The sequence below is a fragment of the Panicum virgatum genome, chromosome 5N (assembly GCF_016808335.1).
Source record: "Panicum virgatum strain AP13 chromosome 5N, P.virgatum_v5, whole genome shotgun sequence".
NCBI classification, from domain to species: Eukaryota; Viridiplantae; Streptophyta; class Magnoliopsida; order Poales; family Poaceae; genus Panicum; species Panicum virgatum.
In genome coordinates this window covers 11,375,095-11,393,326 of record NC_053149.1, presented here as the reverse complement: position 1 = coordinate 11,393,326, position 18,232 = coordinate 11,375,095, and the positions used below count along the sequence as shown (strand labels likewise).

The 18,232-nt window shown below is 55.3% G+C and overlaps 1 protein-coding gene across 3 annotated transcripts; it reads left to right on the top strand.

Annotated features, from left to right (window-relative positions):
• The first annotated feature begins 336 nt into the window (after positions 1–336).
• LOC120674266 (transcription factor bHLH168-like) lies at positions 337–4,260 on the top strand. Of its 3 annotated transcripts, XM_039955417.1 has the most exons (4): positions 337–777; positions 2,536–2,740; positions 3,300–3,409; positions 3,480–4,260. In XM_039955417.1, exons 1-4 carry the CDS (start codon positions 544–546, stop codon positions 3,873–3,875), a joined length of 945 nt encoding a protein of 314 aa, XP_039811351.1. In that variant the 5' UTR covers positions 337–543; the 3' UTR covers positions 3,876–4,260. The 3 variants fall into 3 exon arrangements, with proteins under 3 accessions (XP_039811351.1, XP_039811353.1, XP_039811352.1); XM_039955419.1 differs by lacking the exon at positions 3,480–4,260 and having other exon boundaries at positions 3,300–3,458; XM_039955418.1 differs by lacking the exons at positions 2,536–2,740; positions 3,300–3,409 and having other exon boundaries at positions 338–777.
• The last annotated feature ends 13,972 nt before the right edge of the window (positions 4,261–18,232 follow it).

Sequence of the window (18,232 nt, the reverse complement as noted above, 5' to 3'; positions counted from 1 at the left end):
TTTTCACACATCAGTTTAGACTTCGGGTCGGAGCACGCATTGGAGTTAGTCTCAATGTTCCGATTCCCCAACGCGCGCACGAAGCAGTGCCACAGGCCCACAACGTGCGGCAGTGCTACCTCCCAGCCGGGGGCCCACACGAAAACGCGCAACGGGGGACGCGACCGGGCCCCACCTCCCGCCGGGTTGACCGCTACGCGCATCGGCCCGTCCGCGCGCCGGTGGACGGCGCGGATTGCCTCGTGAGGCCGTCGTCTCCTTCCTCCAGCCACGCGCCCACGCCCCGCTTTCCCTCGTCCCATCCGCTCCGCGCCCCCTGTATAAATGAGCAGCCACCCGCGCCGAGGCTCCCAGCAAAGAAAGCAAAGCCTCACAGCTGCGCAGTTCCAGCCTCCATAGCTCGGCCAGCAAACTCTTCAGCCTCGTCATATCCATCGCCTCCGATTCCCTGGCGTTTGCTTCCTCCCTGGGAGGTCATAGCTAGCTGCTCGCCCTGTCTCGGTGAGGAGCGACGAGCTGAGGGTACGCCGAATCACGGTCGGGATGAAGAGCCGGAGGCAGAGCAGCGGGGGCAGCTCGGGCGGCGCGACGGCCGCGGGGGTGGGGAACACGCACAGCAGCGGCGGCGGGTGCAAGCTGGAGAGGAAGGACGTGGAGAAGAACCGGCGGCTGCACATGAAGGGCCTCTGCCTCAAGCTCTCCTCCCTCATCCCGCCCGCCGCCAGGCGCGCGTCCCTGCTCTCGGAGGCGGCGGCGTCCGCGTCCAACCCCAACAAGGTGAGACCCTCCGATCCTCTGCTGCCTCGATTCCTCCCCTTCTGTCGCTCGGCCCCATCCGAGCCAGCGGATTTCTGCAGTAATGGCGTCCTCGGCTCCTCTCCCGGGTCCCGGCACACGGCGTGTACTACGCCCATTTCCCCCTCCCAGATCTAGAACTAGCCTCATGTCTCAGTCTATCCTGCTTGCCAAAACTAAAAGAAGAAAAATGGAGAAGAACAAGAAGGTAGCTGAATAATACTAAATCTGAGCTAGAAATGGGGAGGTGAAAAAAAGAAACACTGAAGTGGGCGGCTTGTTCTTCCGGACAAAAAAAATACTAAGTACAGTAACTGTGAACAGGGTTAGAGAACGGGTGCACAGTTAAACGTCCCTGTTCACCACAAGTCCACACATTCGGTTAATTCTCGTCATGTCGCAGTGGCCCCAGAAATTTACTACTCGTTGAATCCCAACTCGAGTATCAATCTTCCACAAGTAAATAAAAATAAGACGAAGCCATTCGTATTTGCAGTCCTAACTGCAGTAGCCAAGAAGTATTATTTACTTTTCTGGCGGCAAGAAGAAAACATTTACGACATTAGATCATAGCCTACGTGTACTAAAACAGAAGGGTGAAAAAGGGTTTGGACAGGGACTGATTGTATATTGCTCAAATAAAGCAGCAGTGCTGGGTCAGTGGTCACCACACCGATTTGATTTTATTGGATTGGATCGGTGGAGGCGTGGACCATGGAGTTGTCCGATGCTTTGTCTGCCGTGTGCCCCTCCAGGACCGGCCCGGCAAGCATCCAATCGAGCCAAGCCCCAGCCACCGCTGCCGCTGCAGTTCCGGTCACGTTTTCGTCCGAAAAGAACATATTAGAAGTATTAAACGTGAATAACTGACAAAATACATTCCACAACCCTCGGGTGAAATTGCAAGACGAATCTTTTAAGTCTAATTGGACCATGATTGATGTCGTGCTACAGTACCAGCCTCTAATGATAAATTAATTAGTCTTAATAAATTCGTCTCGTGATTTCCCGTCCATCTATATAATTAGTTTTATAATTAATCTATATTTAATACTTCTAATTAGTGGTTAAATATTATCCAAAAATTTTCCCCCAAAAACTTTTGGGAACTAAACTGCCCCATAACCCCACTCATGACTCACCTCCAACACTGAGCTCTCCCTGTTCATTCACCCACGTGCCAAACTGCCACGGATTCATTGGGTGGCCCTCCCCTCCGGTGGCCTGCCCTGACAGCGACGCGGTTGCTCAAGGGTCACGTTCAGTTTGTAGGCACGTCCGCACGTGCCGGAGTCGGGGCGACCTCGTGGGGCAATAGGAAAACGAAACCGTGCACCATCAATCACATCGCCGGATTATTATTCCATCGGATAATAATACTCAGCTCCACTGATTATCGTAGCTGTGCCACACCACTTGGGCCCTGTTTATTTCAAACGCAAAAAAAAATTTGCGTTCGAATCTTACTAATTTGAAGTACTAAATGAAGTCTATTTACAAAATTTTTTACATGGGTTGTAAATCGCGAGACGAATCTAATGATGCTAATTAATCTATGATTAATTAATAATTAGCGGATGGTTACTGGCATCACTGTTGCAAATTATGGATTAAATAGGTTCATTAGATTCGTCTCGCGATTTACAGGTCATATATGCAAAAAGTTTTGTAAATAGATTTTATTTATGACTCCATGCATATGTCAAAGTATTCTATGTGACAATTTTTTTGTGTTTACAGAGTTTTTATGGTGTGGGAACTAAAATGACTTTTTTTCCCAACGGCTCTTCAGCCGGCAAAAGGGCCTGGGCCGAACCCCACCACAATTCACTTTTGTCTGTGGCCTCTGGTGGGCCCACCTGTCACCTCAATTCCCCAATAATTCAGAGTTTCCAAGCCACCTACCGACGAGGAGGGCCGCTTCGCCACCATCCTGTGATGGGGAGTCGGGACCAAGGTTAACCTAACTGGTGGGAACCGGTCCGGTTTGACCGGTTACCGGTCAAACCGGTCCGGTCCGGTTCCGGTTCCGGCCGGCACCCAACCGGTCAAAATTCAAATTTTAAATTTAAATTCAAAAAATAAAAAATTCCCAAAAAATTCCTAAAAATACTTCAAGGTGTGATGAATCTAATGGTGTCAAATTTTCTCAAAAATTCATTCATTTAGTATAGTTTTTGGGAATTTAAAGTTAAATCAAAAAAGAAAAAGAAAAAAATGGGCCGGCCCATGAAGGCCCACCGATCAAACCGGTCAAACCGGCCGGTAAACCGGTTGCACGGGAGCTTTTGAATTTCAAACCGGTCAAACCGACCGGTAAACCGGTAAAACCGGCCGGTAAACCGGTCAAACCGGCCGATAAACCGGTCGGAACCGGTTGCACGGGAAAATTTGAATTTGGATTTGAATTCAACCGGTTTCCACCGGTTACCGGCCTAACCGGTCCGGTAAACCGGTACCGGAGGGCGGCGGTAACCGGTTTCCGGTTGGGAAATAAAACCCTGGTCGGGACACACCCTTGGTCTCACTCGTCTTGATTAATGGTCGCCATGTGCGCGAGCGCAAGGGGAAACTAGAGTCTCCGTCAGATGAGCTGTCTCCTCCGACGATACGAGTAGTTTAGCACCCACAGGGCCACATGTTACACCATTTGTGAACAGATGCTAACGTCGCGGTGTTTGCAGGACGCGGAGACGCAGCTGGATCAGCTGGACAGCGCGGCGGCGTACATCAAGCAGCTCAAGGAGCGGGTCGATGCGCTGAAGCGGAGGAAGGAGGGCGGCGGCGGCCGTGAGGGGGGCGCCGCCGCCGGCGCCGTGCGCATGCCGGTGGTCGAGGTGCGGTGCCAGGACGGGGCGACGCTGGACGTGGTGCTAATCAGCGAGGCCGGGCGGCCGTTCAAGCTGCACGAGGTGATCACGGCGCTGGAGGAGGAGGGCGCCGAGGTCGTCAGCGCCAGCTTCTCCGTCGTGGGCGACAAGATCTTCTACACCATCCACTCGCAGGCGCTCAGCCCCGGGATCGGGCTCGACGCCGCCAGGGTCTCCGAGAGGCTGCACGACCTGCTGCTCCTCGTCTGACGAACCACCTACTGAAGATCACCAGCGACGGTGCTGACGAGGGAGAGATCTACTGTATTGTTAGCGTAGCTATAGTCGAGGTCAGGACACACGGAGCGCGGTAGCAGGGGACGGATCCAGGGGAGGGAAGCTGCAGGTTTCTTAGCAGTTGTGAGCAAGCGAGCAGACTGCTTTTTTTTGGCTTGTTTTTTCAGCTCTTAGAACGAAACGGCCGGTGCTGTGTACCACACTGGAGTGTACATGCATCCTGTCTCTGTTCTATTACGTGCTGTTTCAGCTTCCTGTACTACTGATGCTCACTCCACGGAATCGGATGCACACTTGTGTTCCTGAATCCTGTGTGTTGCAGTTGCAGCACGTTTCCAGAATCTAATCACAAGCTCCAGCTCAGGTGTCTGAAACTGTGAACGGGTATCATGTGGGCCGATGATTGTGCCTCTGGATCGGATGTCTGAAGAAATTGTGAGTGCAGATCATAGGATCCACGGATTAGCAGACCTCGTTCATCGAAAACGAAACCGGGTACTGTAACGACGACTTTGTTGCCTGTATTTTGTTTGGGTAGGTAGCCGTAGCTTTCTTGAATTCTCTACCTGAGAGGGACAGGAGAAAACTTTCATGATTGAGCTCGCGCTTGTCCCTGGGGCATCAAAACTGCCTAACCATCACTACATATAACGCTTTCGCTTTCACTAGCATTTCCAGAACCATATACTAGTAGAATATTGTACTTAGCAAAAGCTTCCATAGTTCCATGTAATTATGTGCCCACGTGCTGTTTAGCTCCTCGTCCTCACGCAGCGGTAGGTCGTCGCCTGGCCCGTGGGCTTTTGCAGCCGCCGTGCACGAGCAGGAAACCTGCCTTGTCCCGTCTATCTACCTACTCAACCGATCTTTTTCTTATGAGTATAATAGCCACGTGCCTGCTGTGCTAATAGACAACAATATCTCCGACATATAGTGTGAACTCGTGAAAAACAATAAATCGAGTTTGTTGAGCCCATATTTGTGTGTCTGTCAGATAAGACCACGAGCACAAATACGATGTGTTGACTTTTCTGTTTTATCAAAATCGTTATTTTGGTTTCTCAACATTATCCTAGATGTCAAATTCGTACCTCAACGTTTAAACTAGGGTTGAACTCGTCGTTGTGTTGATATTATACTCCATAATATTAACAAGAGAAATGCAAAAGATCCATTTCACCATTTGTCGCTGCAGGAAATGAGCGACTACTAAACTACTCGATTGCTCGTTTGTTGTGCGCTTGATCGGATATAGTCTAGCACGCAAAGACTCGAGGATTTAGACTGGTTCGGACCGGAAATGCCCTATGTCCAGTATTGGGGGTGGTGTTCTTACTCTATTGCTCTCGAACCCGGGTGCTCAAAGTTTTGAGGGGAGCTTACAAGCGGTGTCAAGCAGTGTCAAACCTCTAAGAATCCAACCCTTTCCTACGTGGAGGGATTTTCCTTTTATAGTCCAAGGTGGGCCCCCCATTTACATATATCTAGTGCTGTGTCTTGACCCTGTCTGGGAGTCATTCGTTCTTGTCAGTCGTCGGGGCCCACTCGGTCAGTCGGGAGTGGGGAGGCTTGAGTCTGGTTGATTTTCTTGGGCAACGGGTTGTCCAAGCGTTGTCCCATCCTCGACCTGTCTGGACAGTCTGGTCACTTGGATGGTCGCTCGGGGATCACCTCCGGTCTTATCCGCCAGGGTCTACGCCCCTTATCTGCAGGGCTGTCCTCCTTTCGTAGCCCCTGCCCGTAGGGCAGCGCGCCCGGTGAGGGGTGCCTTACCGAGGTCCGACGGGGGACATCCTGTCACGCTCACTGGCATAATGGAGTGGTGCGCAGGGGCAACCATCATTACGGCGCGGGAGGCGACGTCCGTTGACGCCCTCTCCCGTAGTGTCGCGGGACCCGCACTTGCAGTGCTGTCCCTCTGTCAGAGAGCCCTGTAGCCTATGTCAACGCCGCGAGATAAGGGGAACATGCGTCGTGGAGCCAGTACGGGGAGCCTTTCTTGACTGGCACGCCTGTCAGGCGGGGCGACAATCTTGGAGCGCACGGCCCAGGTCGTCCGGTACGTCTCTGACCCGGGGCGCTAGGTCGGGGAGCCTCCACGTGTCCTGGGAGGTCGGGCTACCAGCTGTGTTGGCTTATCAGCGAAGGCAACTGCCTACGCGTGTTGGTGGGCCGCGCCGTGTTCGGCCCAGGAGACTGGTTGGGCCGTCCCTGCACGAGTCAGGCCCGTCAGGGATCCCGGGTTTACACCCCTGTTAGAGGCCCCCGAGTGGCTCTGCGGTTTTGATAACCGCGGAGCCGTGGACTCGGTTTGATGACCCCTGGCTGGGGCGTACCATCTGCCTGTCCGCATTCCCAGCTTTCGGCGGGCGCCAGTGCTGCCGTGACGGAGTCGTGCCGGTCTTGATAGCCGGCTGGAGCGCGGGTGCCGTGGAATCTCGAGGCCCGCCGTCGCGTCTTACCACCGTGCCGCGGGTGCCTCGGCTTCCCTCCTGCTCGGGGCCGCCCCTCATTGGTGGGTCGTGCGGCGCCCGTGCCCGAGTGGCGCAGTGGTCGCTCGGCGAGCCGGGCCCGTTCCACCAGTATTTAAGAGAGGGGTTCAGTTTGGTGAAGACTTTTGGCGTGCCATGTTTGACTGACCCGTTGGATGCTGGGGCCGTTCGTGTCTACGCTTGCCTATAAATAGGGGCGTTATGGAGACATGGTTCCACACGAGAAAACGGGTCATGGAAATCCCTTTGGTAGTTATCTTCTTCACACCCCACACCCGCCCCCCAGATGAGAGCGGGCATGTCCTATGTCTCTGGTGCTAGAAGAATACTTGCGAGTGGCGGGGGATCTTCCTCAGGCATGCGCCCAATCTCGCGCTCCTTCCGCGAGGTGCAAGCCGACGCCAAAGGACCCGGGGGCTGCCTACCGGAGTTAGGCAAGCCAGGCCACTGGTTCCCTTTCCAAGGGGCGTGGTAAGCGGCCATATCTCGCTTGTGGCTCCCTTGGTATTCCTTTGGTGTCGGTATGGCGAAGGGCTCGGCAAGGAGGCAGGAAGGAGCCTTGACGGGACACTCGGGCTCACATCGGCTTCGGAGTCTTCCCGCGCCATGGCCCCCCCACTCTTTCGCCACTGGAGGTCCTTTGGTGAGACGGACGCCGGGGGGATGGGTCGGCGAGGATGCCTGAAGGGCCCCCGTGGGGTTTCTTGAGCATGTCCTCTACCTCTGTCTGCGGCGCCCGTTGCCTTTGTCTTCAACAGCTGAGGGGGGAGGTTGTAGCTGGAGAATGCGTTCTCAAGGGTGCCTTCTTTGTCGCCCCTCTGAGGGGTTTGATGGATTTGACTCATTGTATCTGCTGTTTCCCTCAGTCGGGGTCGGCTAGTCTTCGACTATTGTAACGGCTTCTGGCCGATTGTTTTAATGGAATTGATCGGAAACGAATTTATCCCGTGTAATTTGACTTGGTGCCGCTATTTCCGCATACCGATCAACCAACATGTCTTGTCTCGAGCGAGTGCCATTCCTTGTTGTGGAAGATGGGGCCACAGGGGACCGTTACCCCCACGAGCGTCCTGTAATTGGCTTCAGACTTCACAGACTCGCGGGGTCGGTCATCACCCAAGGGAGTTCGGGAACGGACAGGCTTCGCCGTCGCGCAATGGGCGTTCGGCCCATCAGGCCCGGCCCACTTCCCGCCTGATGGGGGTATGCGCCGGACGCACTTGATGTTGTGCCACTTCGGATTTCTTGCCGGCTGGTGGGGACCACCATTCTAAACCCTTTGGCCCTTTAGTACGCGGAGTGAGGGGTTTACTTCCCCCCTTGCCTGACTCTTTCCCTCTTTCTTTGCCGCCTGTAGTGTCCACCCTCCTCCTTGATCTCGCTTGTTACTGCTCTCGCCTCTGCTCCCTTCTCCAACATCCTGTCGAAGCCCAGGCGTGGTGATATCGCTGTGGAGGCCGTCTTTCATGACCGAGGCCCAGCTCGAGAAGCTGGCCACGGACGGGTCGATTCCCCTGAGGGGCGTGGTTCACTGGAGGGCGCCGCTGCCCGAAGAGGTTAGTCCCCATCTGCGCCCTGACGAGGTGGTCTCCTTCTACATCTTCTACGCGCGGGGTCTCGGGCATCCTGCCCATCCTTTCTTGCTGGGCCTACTGGAGGAGTGGAAAACCGAGTTACATCATCTTAACCCCCACCGGGATGTTGCACATCACGGGTTTCGTGACGGGTGTGAGGCGTTCCTTGGGATAGATCCGCATGTGAATCTATTCCGGGAGGTGTTCGTCTGCCGCCCGGTCACGCTGAGGCGTGAAGCCGGCGCGTCGCGCTCAGAGGCGACAATCGCGCCCGTCGGCAGTTTCGGCCTTCAGCGGAAACCTAGGAAGGCCTGGTATCCCCGCTACACTCCTATGGACAACAACCGGGGATGGCACGATGAGTGGTTCTATATCCAGAATCCATCCGGCAGAGAGGAGGCGTTCCCGGCATTTACCAAGAACGCCCCGGAGAGGCAAGATAGTTGGACCTGGGGAGCCTCCCGGAGGAGGAAGAATCACATGGAAGCGATTGAGGAGGTGCTGAAGGGCTTGGTGGCGCGCAGTCTGGATGGTGCCTGTGTTTTCGCCACCATCTTCTTCCTCAGAGTGCGCATTCTCTCTGCATCGCGGAGGAAGATGTGGGATTACGAGCACCACGAGCCACGAGAAGAGCTGCAAGACCTCGACAGCTCCGGGCTGTGGAGGTGGCTCGAAGGCATGATAGCAGGGGAGACCCGCCGCTTTATCGGCGGGTCATCTCCTTTTTGGTCGGGGTCGCCCCCTAACCTGGTAAGCATTCGTTTCATCTTTAATTTTTCTCCCTTTTTCGGTATCTTTCCGTCTCTGTCTGTCATACCCTCGTTCGTAGTCACAGGGTCTTGGCAAGCCCAAATCCCTTCCTCTCCGCAACAAGGGGCCGGAAGGGGCTGCCCGTCAAGCCGAACAACAGAGGAAGGCCACGGACGGGAAGAGGAGGAAAGCGCTCTGTGCCCGGGAACATGAAAACCATCAGAAGGAGGTCGCCAAGTTATTCGTGGGGGGATGGACCCCGCAGAGGCTCAAGATTTGATTGACACCCGGGCCCTGGAGTATCCAGAGTCCGGCTCCGATGGGGAGGAGGAGAGGATGTCGGAGCCGCTTGGGGGCGAGGATTCCGGCTTTGATGGGTCCCCAGGTGAGATGAGCGTATCTGGGGCCCTTAAGCGCGCCGCGACGATGTGGAGTCTGAGCCGGCGAAACGTCTTTGGGGCGATGGTTCGGGCGCGCCAGAGATTGTTGGCGACGAACTCCGGGATGGCGATTGCGTCCTCTCCTCAGGCCGCGGAGGGGCTGACGGGCCGCCGTCACCTATTGCGATGGCCGTCACATCACGCCCGCTTCCCATATCATCGTCCGAAACCATCCCGACGAGGATTGATACGAGAACGTGAGTGCTACATCTCCTCCTTTGTTCTGGAGAGGCAGCTTTTTGATGACGCACCCGCTTGTTCCTGTAATGCAGGGTTTCGACTGGGTTCCAGCCGCTGGCTGGCCCGGTGGAATGGACTGAGCATCCTTCGCTGGCGATTTTGCTCGCCCGTCGTCGGGAGGGGAGCGCACCTTCGGGGACGTCCTCGTCATAGATGGTAATAGTGGCAATACCAGGCCCTGTTTTCTCATTGGCCGGCGTGGCGACGGTGTTCGTGCCGTTTTCTGCGAGCCGTGAGGGTGTTCCCGACGAGGGTCCTCTCCTCTCGCTGCCTGCGGGGGAGACCGCTGCGCTGGTAGAGCCACCACCGACGGAAGGCTCCCTGGTTCCCTATTGTTCGCCGCACGGGCTGCTAGGGTGGCCATCGCGCAACGATGCCGGTGATACGCGGTTTGTGCTGGATGATTCCCGGGAGGATAAGCTCTGGCGACACGTGGGTCGGCAGGGCCTCGAAGCTCAGGAGGTGCTTGCTTCCGCCAAGAGCCGCATTGCTTTGCTGCTGGAAGAGGTGGAATCGGCTGAGAAGCTTGTTACCTCTGGCTTGCCTCCCGCCGTTGGGGGTAAGACTTTTTCCATCGGGTCTGCCCTTCCTGCCTGTAAGTGTTCTCTTGTGACTTCCCTTCGTCTTCCAGGTGCTGGAGAAGATCTCACAAAAGGAAATCGTCCTTCTTGCGGGAGGAGCATGGTCGTGAGGTGATGGGTGAGGCAGCGCGCCGTGATCTTGCAGAGCGGTTGCACTTTGTAGAGACCGCGCGTGCCTCAGACGCCCAGGAGTATCGTCGTAACCTCGCGGCTGTAGAAACCCGGTTGGAGGAGGAGCGGGCCCGTCGTGCTCGCACGGAGGCCGACCTGGCGAACCAAGAGATGGGTCGCCAAGCAATGGAGGGAGCATTGGATGGTAATTTTACTTGCACTCCTTTCTTTTGATCATGTTTGCAACGCGACCTCACAGCGTTTGTGATATCCCGTTCAGAGATGGCTACTCGGAACCGGGCCCTGCGCCGTGAGTTTGATCGATTGCGATCATCGGCGCGAGAGGTTTGCTCATGTGTGTAAGGATCACCGGGGTGTCCGACCCTAGAGGGGGAGGGGGTGAATAGGGTCGTTAATCGCTTTCTAACCTAGGGCTCAATCTATTTGCATAATATAAACCTAACACATCCTACACATGCTAGTTATGACTAAGGTTTATCTATGCTACTATCTACTTACCCCTAAAAGACTTGCAACCTATAGCCAATCCTAATCAAACTAACTAGGAAAGTAAAGTCACACAAGATAGAGTAAATGCGGAAACGTAATACGGTAAGTAAAGAGGAGAGGGAGAGAATATGCAAACTCCCGTGAAGACACCAAGACACACGATTTAACGTGGTTCAGTTAGGACACCAAGTCCCTCCCTACGTCCATGGCCACTTATCCAACAAGAACAAGTGTGATGCCAAGTCTCTTCGCTTGATCACCGTCTTGCATTCACCACCAAGGCTTACGGCAAGCAAAGGCTAAGTGGCACCAAGTCACAAAGACAAGGCCACCGCCACCGTCTCTCTCAAGGCGTCACCAATGGCATCGTCTTCACTATTGGAGCTTCTCACCAAGAGGGGTCTCCTTCCCCGCATAAAGTGACGTTGCCTCTCCACACCAAGTCGGTGGGTCACACGACGAGTACAATGATTGCTTGCCGCAGTAAGTCTTCTCTCAAGCTTGCTCTCTCAAGAGCTAAGCCTAAAACAAGTGCTAAGCACTCTCACAAGTGTGCTTAAGCATATATGATGTACAATGATGCTCTATGGTGGTTGGAGGTGTTCTTCAAGTGTAGTAGGCTTTAGCAACTCCAGCACACACCAAAAAGGCGTGGGGTGGCATATATATAGCCCAAAACCCCAAATTAGCCGTTGGAGGAAAGCTGACAAAAAGCTCGTAACGCCGGTTAATCCGACGCCCCTCCAATAGCCATCGTCGGTTCAACCGGTGAATGTAATCTGTCCACTTGAGAAACTAGTCATTAGTTGTACGGGCAATTAACCGACGTATCGTCGGTTTAACTGGTGAATGTAACTGTCCCAAGATTCCTGAAAAACTAACTCTCTGGACAATTACACCGACGTTCACTTTGCCTTCATCGCCGGTTTAACCGGTGCCTATAAAGCTCCTGCTGCTTCTTTGGCCTCCAAGTCCATTACACCGGTGAGTGTAAAACACCCAACGCTGGTTAAATCGGTGCCAAACCCTAGCTCGCAGCTTCTGTGTTCATTGCACCGATGAGTGCAATTTGCTCATTATTGGTTTAACCGGTGATAGCAAATTGTCTTCGCTTTGATCTTTTCGACTTGGATTTCTTCACGGTCTCTTCAATTCTTGTCCTTTGGACCGAAGAGGTTTCAGGGCGCTGCCCTGAGACCCGCGAGGGGCGGCTCCCCCTCGACCCCCCATCCGCTAATCGGTTAGTGGAACCACCGTAGGTGCGGCCCTTCGGGACTAGCTACGCCTATCTTATCTTTGTCATCACTTGAAAACCTAAAAGCCTGAGAATGGTCATCTTAACAATCATATTAGTTCAAGTGTTGTGTTGTCTATATCAATCACTAAAATATTATATTGAAATATGGTGCCATTTTCGCTACACTGTGTCCTTGGCTCCCCACCGTCGAGCCCTATGCAGTTTGATCTACAGAAGGTCCCCAAGGAATTGTCCGCGTTAACGGCCATAGCGGCTTACCACGGGGCTTCGACTGCGTTGAGCGCCGTGGTACTATGGCATCCAGAGTTGGATCTGGCGGGTCTTGAAGACGATCTCTCTGCCGGGCGGCTGTACGGCGACGCGCTTGTGGTGGCCAGGAAGCTAGAGCCCATCGCCGGCAAGATCGCGCGGGGTCTGACCTTCGCAGCGGTAAGGAACGTCCGGCCTGCGGAGCGGGAATTAGATGTGACGGTGGGAGCGCCGAAGCCATGGCGGACAAGTTGTCGATTGGTGGATCTGCCGCTCCTTCATCGAGTGTGGATCCGCCATTGCAAAGATAAACAAATTTGTATTAGTTTTCATTTTATGTAGGATTGCTGGTGAGGGAGAAAACGTCTTGCGCTTCATGGGCAAAGTAAAGAATTTGTTTTTCTGAAAGGAGTTCTACCATTCGCTTTTCCACTTGCTCGTGAATGTTTTTGCCCTTTGCATTCCTTTCTCTCGGAACTGCGTACTGATCGTAGGCTGCGACGTGTAACCAAGAGCTGGCCCAGAGGCATCAATCGCTAGTCGCCGTAGACCGTTACACGGATCCGATTGATCGGGTAGTTCGGGAAAAGCGTTTGAGTAGGATGGAAAAAATGCGAGCTGAAAGAAAAAAGCCGTGTGTTGTGTGGCAAGAGAAAACGGTGTGTGTGTGCTGCGCAGTCTATCCCAGTGACGCCCCCGAGTGCCTTGGCCTGAGAGTGCTTAGGCCAAGGGGCTGTAGAGGCGAAAAAAGCAACAGAAAGTAGGATGGTCGATGACCATGGTCTGGCCCTCGAGCGCTCCGAGCCAAATGCGTTTGGTCGGGGTGCTGGAAACCAGAGAGCATGTGTACTGCGAAAAGATAAAATGCAGGTGTCCGGCCCCCCAGCGATTCCGAACCGGGAGCGGCCGGGTTGGGACGCCGGCTGAGTGCACTGTGCTGTGCGGGGAGAAGAAAAAATCGACAGGTGTCGGGCCCCCCGAGTGCCTCAAGCCGGAAGTGGGTGGGTCGGGGCACTGGGCTGAGCCGCTGGTGCTCTTACGGGAAAAAGCGCCGTAGCTATTCTATGTTCTAGGAGTTGGTCAGTATGTTACCGTCGGAGTCTTTTAACTTGTAGGTGCCTGGCCGTATCACCTCTGCGATGCTGTAGGATCCTTCCCATGGCGGCGAGAGCTTGTGCTTGTCCTTCATTGACATGACTCGTCGCAAGACCAGATCTCCGACTTGCAGCGTCCTCTCCCGTATACGCCTCTTGTGGTACCTGCGCAAAGTTTGTTGGTAACGGGCTGATCGGTGTAACGTTGCTAACCTTGCTTCCTCCAAAATTTCCATGGCATCCCTCTGGGCGTCGGCTGCTGTTTCTGGGTCAAATGCTTTGACTCTCGGGGCGTTGTAGTCCATGTCAGAAGGTAGGATGGCCACAGAACCGTATGTTAGGAAGAAAGGTGTGAGCCCCGTTGACCGGTTAGGCGTAGTTCACAAGCTCCAGAGTACTGCCGACAGTTCTTCCACCCAACGACCCGCGAATTTTTTGAGCATGTAGAAAATTCGCGGTTTGAGCCCTTGGAGGATTAGGCCGTTGGCTCTCTCGACTTGCCCGTTTGTGCGTGGGTGTCCGACCGATGCCCAATCGATCCGGATCCCGTAGACTTCCGCAAATTCTTAGAAGAAGTGGCTCGTGAAGTTGGTTCCGTTGTCGGTATTGATGGAATTGGGCACGCCGAACCTGTAAACGATGTCCAAAAAGAACTTGACGGCCTCCTTGGAGTCGATTGTGGTGATCGGCTTGGCCTCTATCCATTTGGTGAACTTGTCGATTGCGACAAGTAGGTGGGTGAACCCTCCTGGTGCCTTCTTCAGTGTCCCGACCTTGTCTAAACCCCACACGACGAATGGCCATGTTATGGGAATGGTCTGAAGGGCCTGAGCTAGCAAGTGGGTATGTTTCGCGTAGAACTGGCAGCCTTTGCATGCGCGGATGATTTCCTCCGTGTTGCGCAGTGCCGTTGGCCAGTAGAATCCTTGTCGGAAAGCTTTTCCGACCAGGGAGCGCGGTGCAGCATGGTGTCCATAGATTCTGGTGTGTATCTCAAGAAGAAGTTCCTTGCCCTGGGCAATGGGAACGCACTTCATGAGAATGCCAGTTTCAGACAGGCTGCATTTGTAGAGCTCGCCGTCGATTACGGCGAATGTTTTGGCTCGTCGGGTGATCCGGCGAGCTGCGTTGCGTTCCTCAGGGAGGACCTCATTGGGGAGATAAGCTAGTAGGTCGGCCCTCCAATCTGTGTTGTTTACATGGCTTGAGTCAGATTGGCCTGTAGCCAGGCAAATTGGGCCCCCGGGTGTCTGGTCGAGGGCTGGGTCGGAGGGTGCGTGCTCTGTTTTCTCTGCATGCTCTGTTTCCTCTGCTCGTGTCTTGTCTACGGTCGGTGACTTTTCTCGCACCGATGGCGCGTTTAAGTCGTTGACGAAAACACCGTTGGGCGCCGGCTTGTGCTCGGCGGCCATCTTTGCGAGAGCGTCTGCAACAGGGTTTTGCTTCCGTGGGATGTGGTGGAGCTCCAGACCTCGGAATTTCCCTTCTAACTTGCGGACTTCTTGGCAATATGCATCCATGAGAGGGCTCTCGCAGTTGGAGTTCTTTATGACTTGGTCGATTACTAGCTTGGAGTCTCCGTAGACGTATAGGCGGGTTGCCCCGATGTCGATGGCTATGCGGAGGCCGATGATGAGCGCCTCATATTATGCGATGTTGTTGGATGCGGGGAAGTGGAGGCGGACCGCGTACTGGAACTTGCCTCCCTCTGGGGAGACTAGGACGACCCCGGCCCCCGTGCCGGGTCCCATGACCGACCCATCAAAGTAGAGGGTCCTGTACTCATGAGAGATTTCTGGGGTCGGAGCCCGAATTTCAGTCCACTCGGCGATGAAGTCGACTAGGGCCTGAGACTTTATCACCGTGCGTGGTATGAACTTGACGTCATAGACCATTAGCTCGACCACCCATTTGGAAATCCGCCCCACAGCGTCGTGGTTGCGAACCACCTCTCCGAGTGGGAATGAGGTGACGACTGAGACCTCATGCTCGGTGAAGTAGTGTTGCAGCTTCTTGGCCGCCATGATGATGGCGTAGAGGAGTTTCTGTGTCTGCGGGTACCGTGACTTGGTGTCAGTCAGTACCTCGCTAACGAAGTACACGGGGTGTTGGACTTTGAGGGCGTGTCCCGGCTCCTCCCTTTCTACTACCAGAGCGGCGCTGACCACATGGTTGGTGGCTGCCAGGTAAAGCAAAAGGGGTTCACACGGATCAGGTGTGACGAGTACTGGGGGAGAGGACAAGAAGGTCTTGAGGTGGTCGAGGGCCACCTGAGCCTCCTCCGTCTAGACAAAGGTGTCGGACTTCTTGAGGAGTTTGTACAGCGGCAGGCCTCGCTCTCCCAGTCGGGCAATGAACCGACTGAGCGCTGCTAAGCACCCGATTAGCCTCTGGACGCCCTTAATGCCACGGATAGGGTCCATGTTGGTGATGGCCGCGATTTTGTCGTGGTTGGCCTCGATGCCACGCTTGGACACCATGTACCCGAGGAGTTTGCCCTTAGGCACACCGAACGTGCATTTCTCAGGGTTCAATTTGATGTTGAACCTCTTGAGGTTTGCAAATGTGGCGCTCAGGGTGGTGACTAGGTCGTCCATGCACGGCGTCTTTATGACGATGTCATGCACGTAGACCGCGACCGTCGCCCATGGCGGATCCGGCCGGTCGGGATCGGTCGGCGGATTAATCTGGTCAGAGAAGCAGGCTTGCATGCATCGCTGGTATGTTGCTCCTACATTCTTGAGTCCGAACGGCGTCGACACGTAGCAGTATGAACCGAACGGCGTGACGAAGGATGTCGCGAGCTGGTCGGATTCCTTCATCGCTATCTGGCGATAGCCCGAGTAAGCGTCTAGAAAAGATAAGATCTCGCATCCAGAGGTGGAGTCGATTATCTAATCTATTCTAGGCAAAGAAAAAGGGTCCTTGGGGTAAGCCTTGTTCAGGCCAGTGTAATCAACATACATCCTCCATTGACCAGTTGTCTTCTTTACAAGGACTGGGTTAGAGAGCTAGGAGTGGTAGACTTCTTTTATGAAGCCAGCAGCTAACAGTTTAGCTATTTCCTCTCCTATGGCCCTATTCCTCTCGTCGTCGAAGTGGCGTAGGCATTGCTGGACGGGCTTGGATCCCGGCAAAATGCGGAGCTCGTGCTCGGCGACCTTCCTTGGGATGCCCGGCATGTCGGACGGCTTCCAGACAAAAGTGTCCATGTTGGCGCGGAGGAAGTCGACGAGCGTGAGTTTCTATTTGGCCGACAGCTGGGAGCAGACCCGCACCGTCTTGGTAGGATCGGCCTCGTCGACCACGACCGACTTGGTCTCGTCGGTGGAGACAAAGGTCGGTGCCTGGCTGGGCTTGTCAGGGTTAGGACGGCATTCGGGAGTTGCGGCGCGAAACTGGCCGAGCTCCGCTGAGTTCGCTGCAGTGGTGGCGAGATCGAAGTACTCGCGGCTGCTGACGTAGGCATGCTCGAAGGAGCCGCTCACCATGATGACCCCGTTTGGGCCTGGTAGCTTGAGCTTGAGGTAGGTGTAGTTGGGCACCGCCATGAACTTGGCGTAGGCGGGGCGCCCAAGAATGGTGTGGTACGCCCCCTTCCAGTCTACCACCTCGAATGTGAGAGTCTCGGTGCGGTAGTTGGCTTTGTTGCCGAATGTGATAGGCAAGTCGAGGTTGCCGACCGGGTACGCCATCATGCCCGGCAGAATGCCGTAGAAGGGGAAAAGAGAGGCCCGCAAGCAGGCTCGCGGGATCCCCATTTTTTCCAGGGTGTCGATGTACAGGATGTTGAGGCTGCTGCCCCCGTCCATCAGCACCTTGGACAGGCGCATGTTGCTGACAACGGGGTCGACGACGAGAGGATAGCTTCCAGGTCGAGGGATGCTAGCCGGGTGGCCGTCCTGATCGAAAATGATGGGCGTGGACGCCCATTTCAACTTTCTAGGGATAGCGCTCGCGGCGGCACATACATCGTGAAGCCGCACCTTCTGCTATCGCCTGGAGCATTCGTCCTCCAGGCCGCCGATGATGACCAGGCATCGGTCCACCTTCGGGAACGATCCCTCCGCCGGTTTCTCCTTGTCTTGGTCTGCATCGGGCTGCTTGTCGCGGCCGTCTCCGTCGGACTCGGCTGTCCTGCGAAGGAGGCGCTTCATCATGCCACAATCCTTGAGCTTGTGATTCACCGGATAGCCATGGTTGGTGCATGGCTTCTCCAGGAGCTGGTTGAAGTGATCGTTTCTAGGAGGGCGCTTATCTTGGCGGTCGGTCGCCGCCACCTCGCCGGCGGTGGGAGGGCGGCGATTCTTCTTGCTCTTCCTGTCGTCGCGACTTGAGGAAGGCCTGCAGGGTCGTGACGTTTCGCCTTTGCAGCGTGCTGGTCCCGCTCAAAGACGGCCCCGACCGCCTCCTCGCCGGAGGCGTGGTTGGTGGCGATGTCCAAGAGCTCGTGCGTGGTGCGCGGCTTCTGGCAACCCAGTTTGTGGACTAGGGTTTTGCAGTGCGTCCCGCTGAGGAACGCGCTGATGATGTCGGTGTCGACGACGCCGGGGAGCGAGTTGCATTGCTTGGAGAAGCGTCGGATGTAGTCGCGCAGGGACTCGCCGGGCTCCTGCTGGCAGTTCTTGAGGTCCCAAGGATTGCCAGGGCACACGTATGTGCCCTGAAAGTTGCTGATGAACACCTTCCGGAGGTCTGCCCTGTCGCCGATGGAGTCGGCAGGCAAGAACTACAGCCAGGCGCGGACGTTCTCTCCCAGGCAGATTAGGAGATACTGGATGACGAAGCGGTCGTCATTCGCTCCTCCGGCCCGGCATGCGAGCCGGTAATGTTCCAGCCACACACCGAGGTTTGTGTCCCCGGTATACTTCACGACATTCGCCGGCAGCCGAAAATGCTAGGGGAAGGGCGCCCCACGGATCGCCTTGGAGAAGGCCCTCGGTCCGGTGGGGTCCGGGCTCGGGCTCCCGTCGCAATCCACGTCGGGGTCGCAGGGGCGTCCCCCGCGCCGGAGCAGTGAGCGTTCCGGGT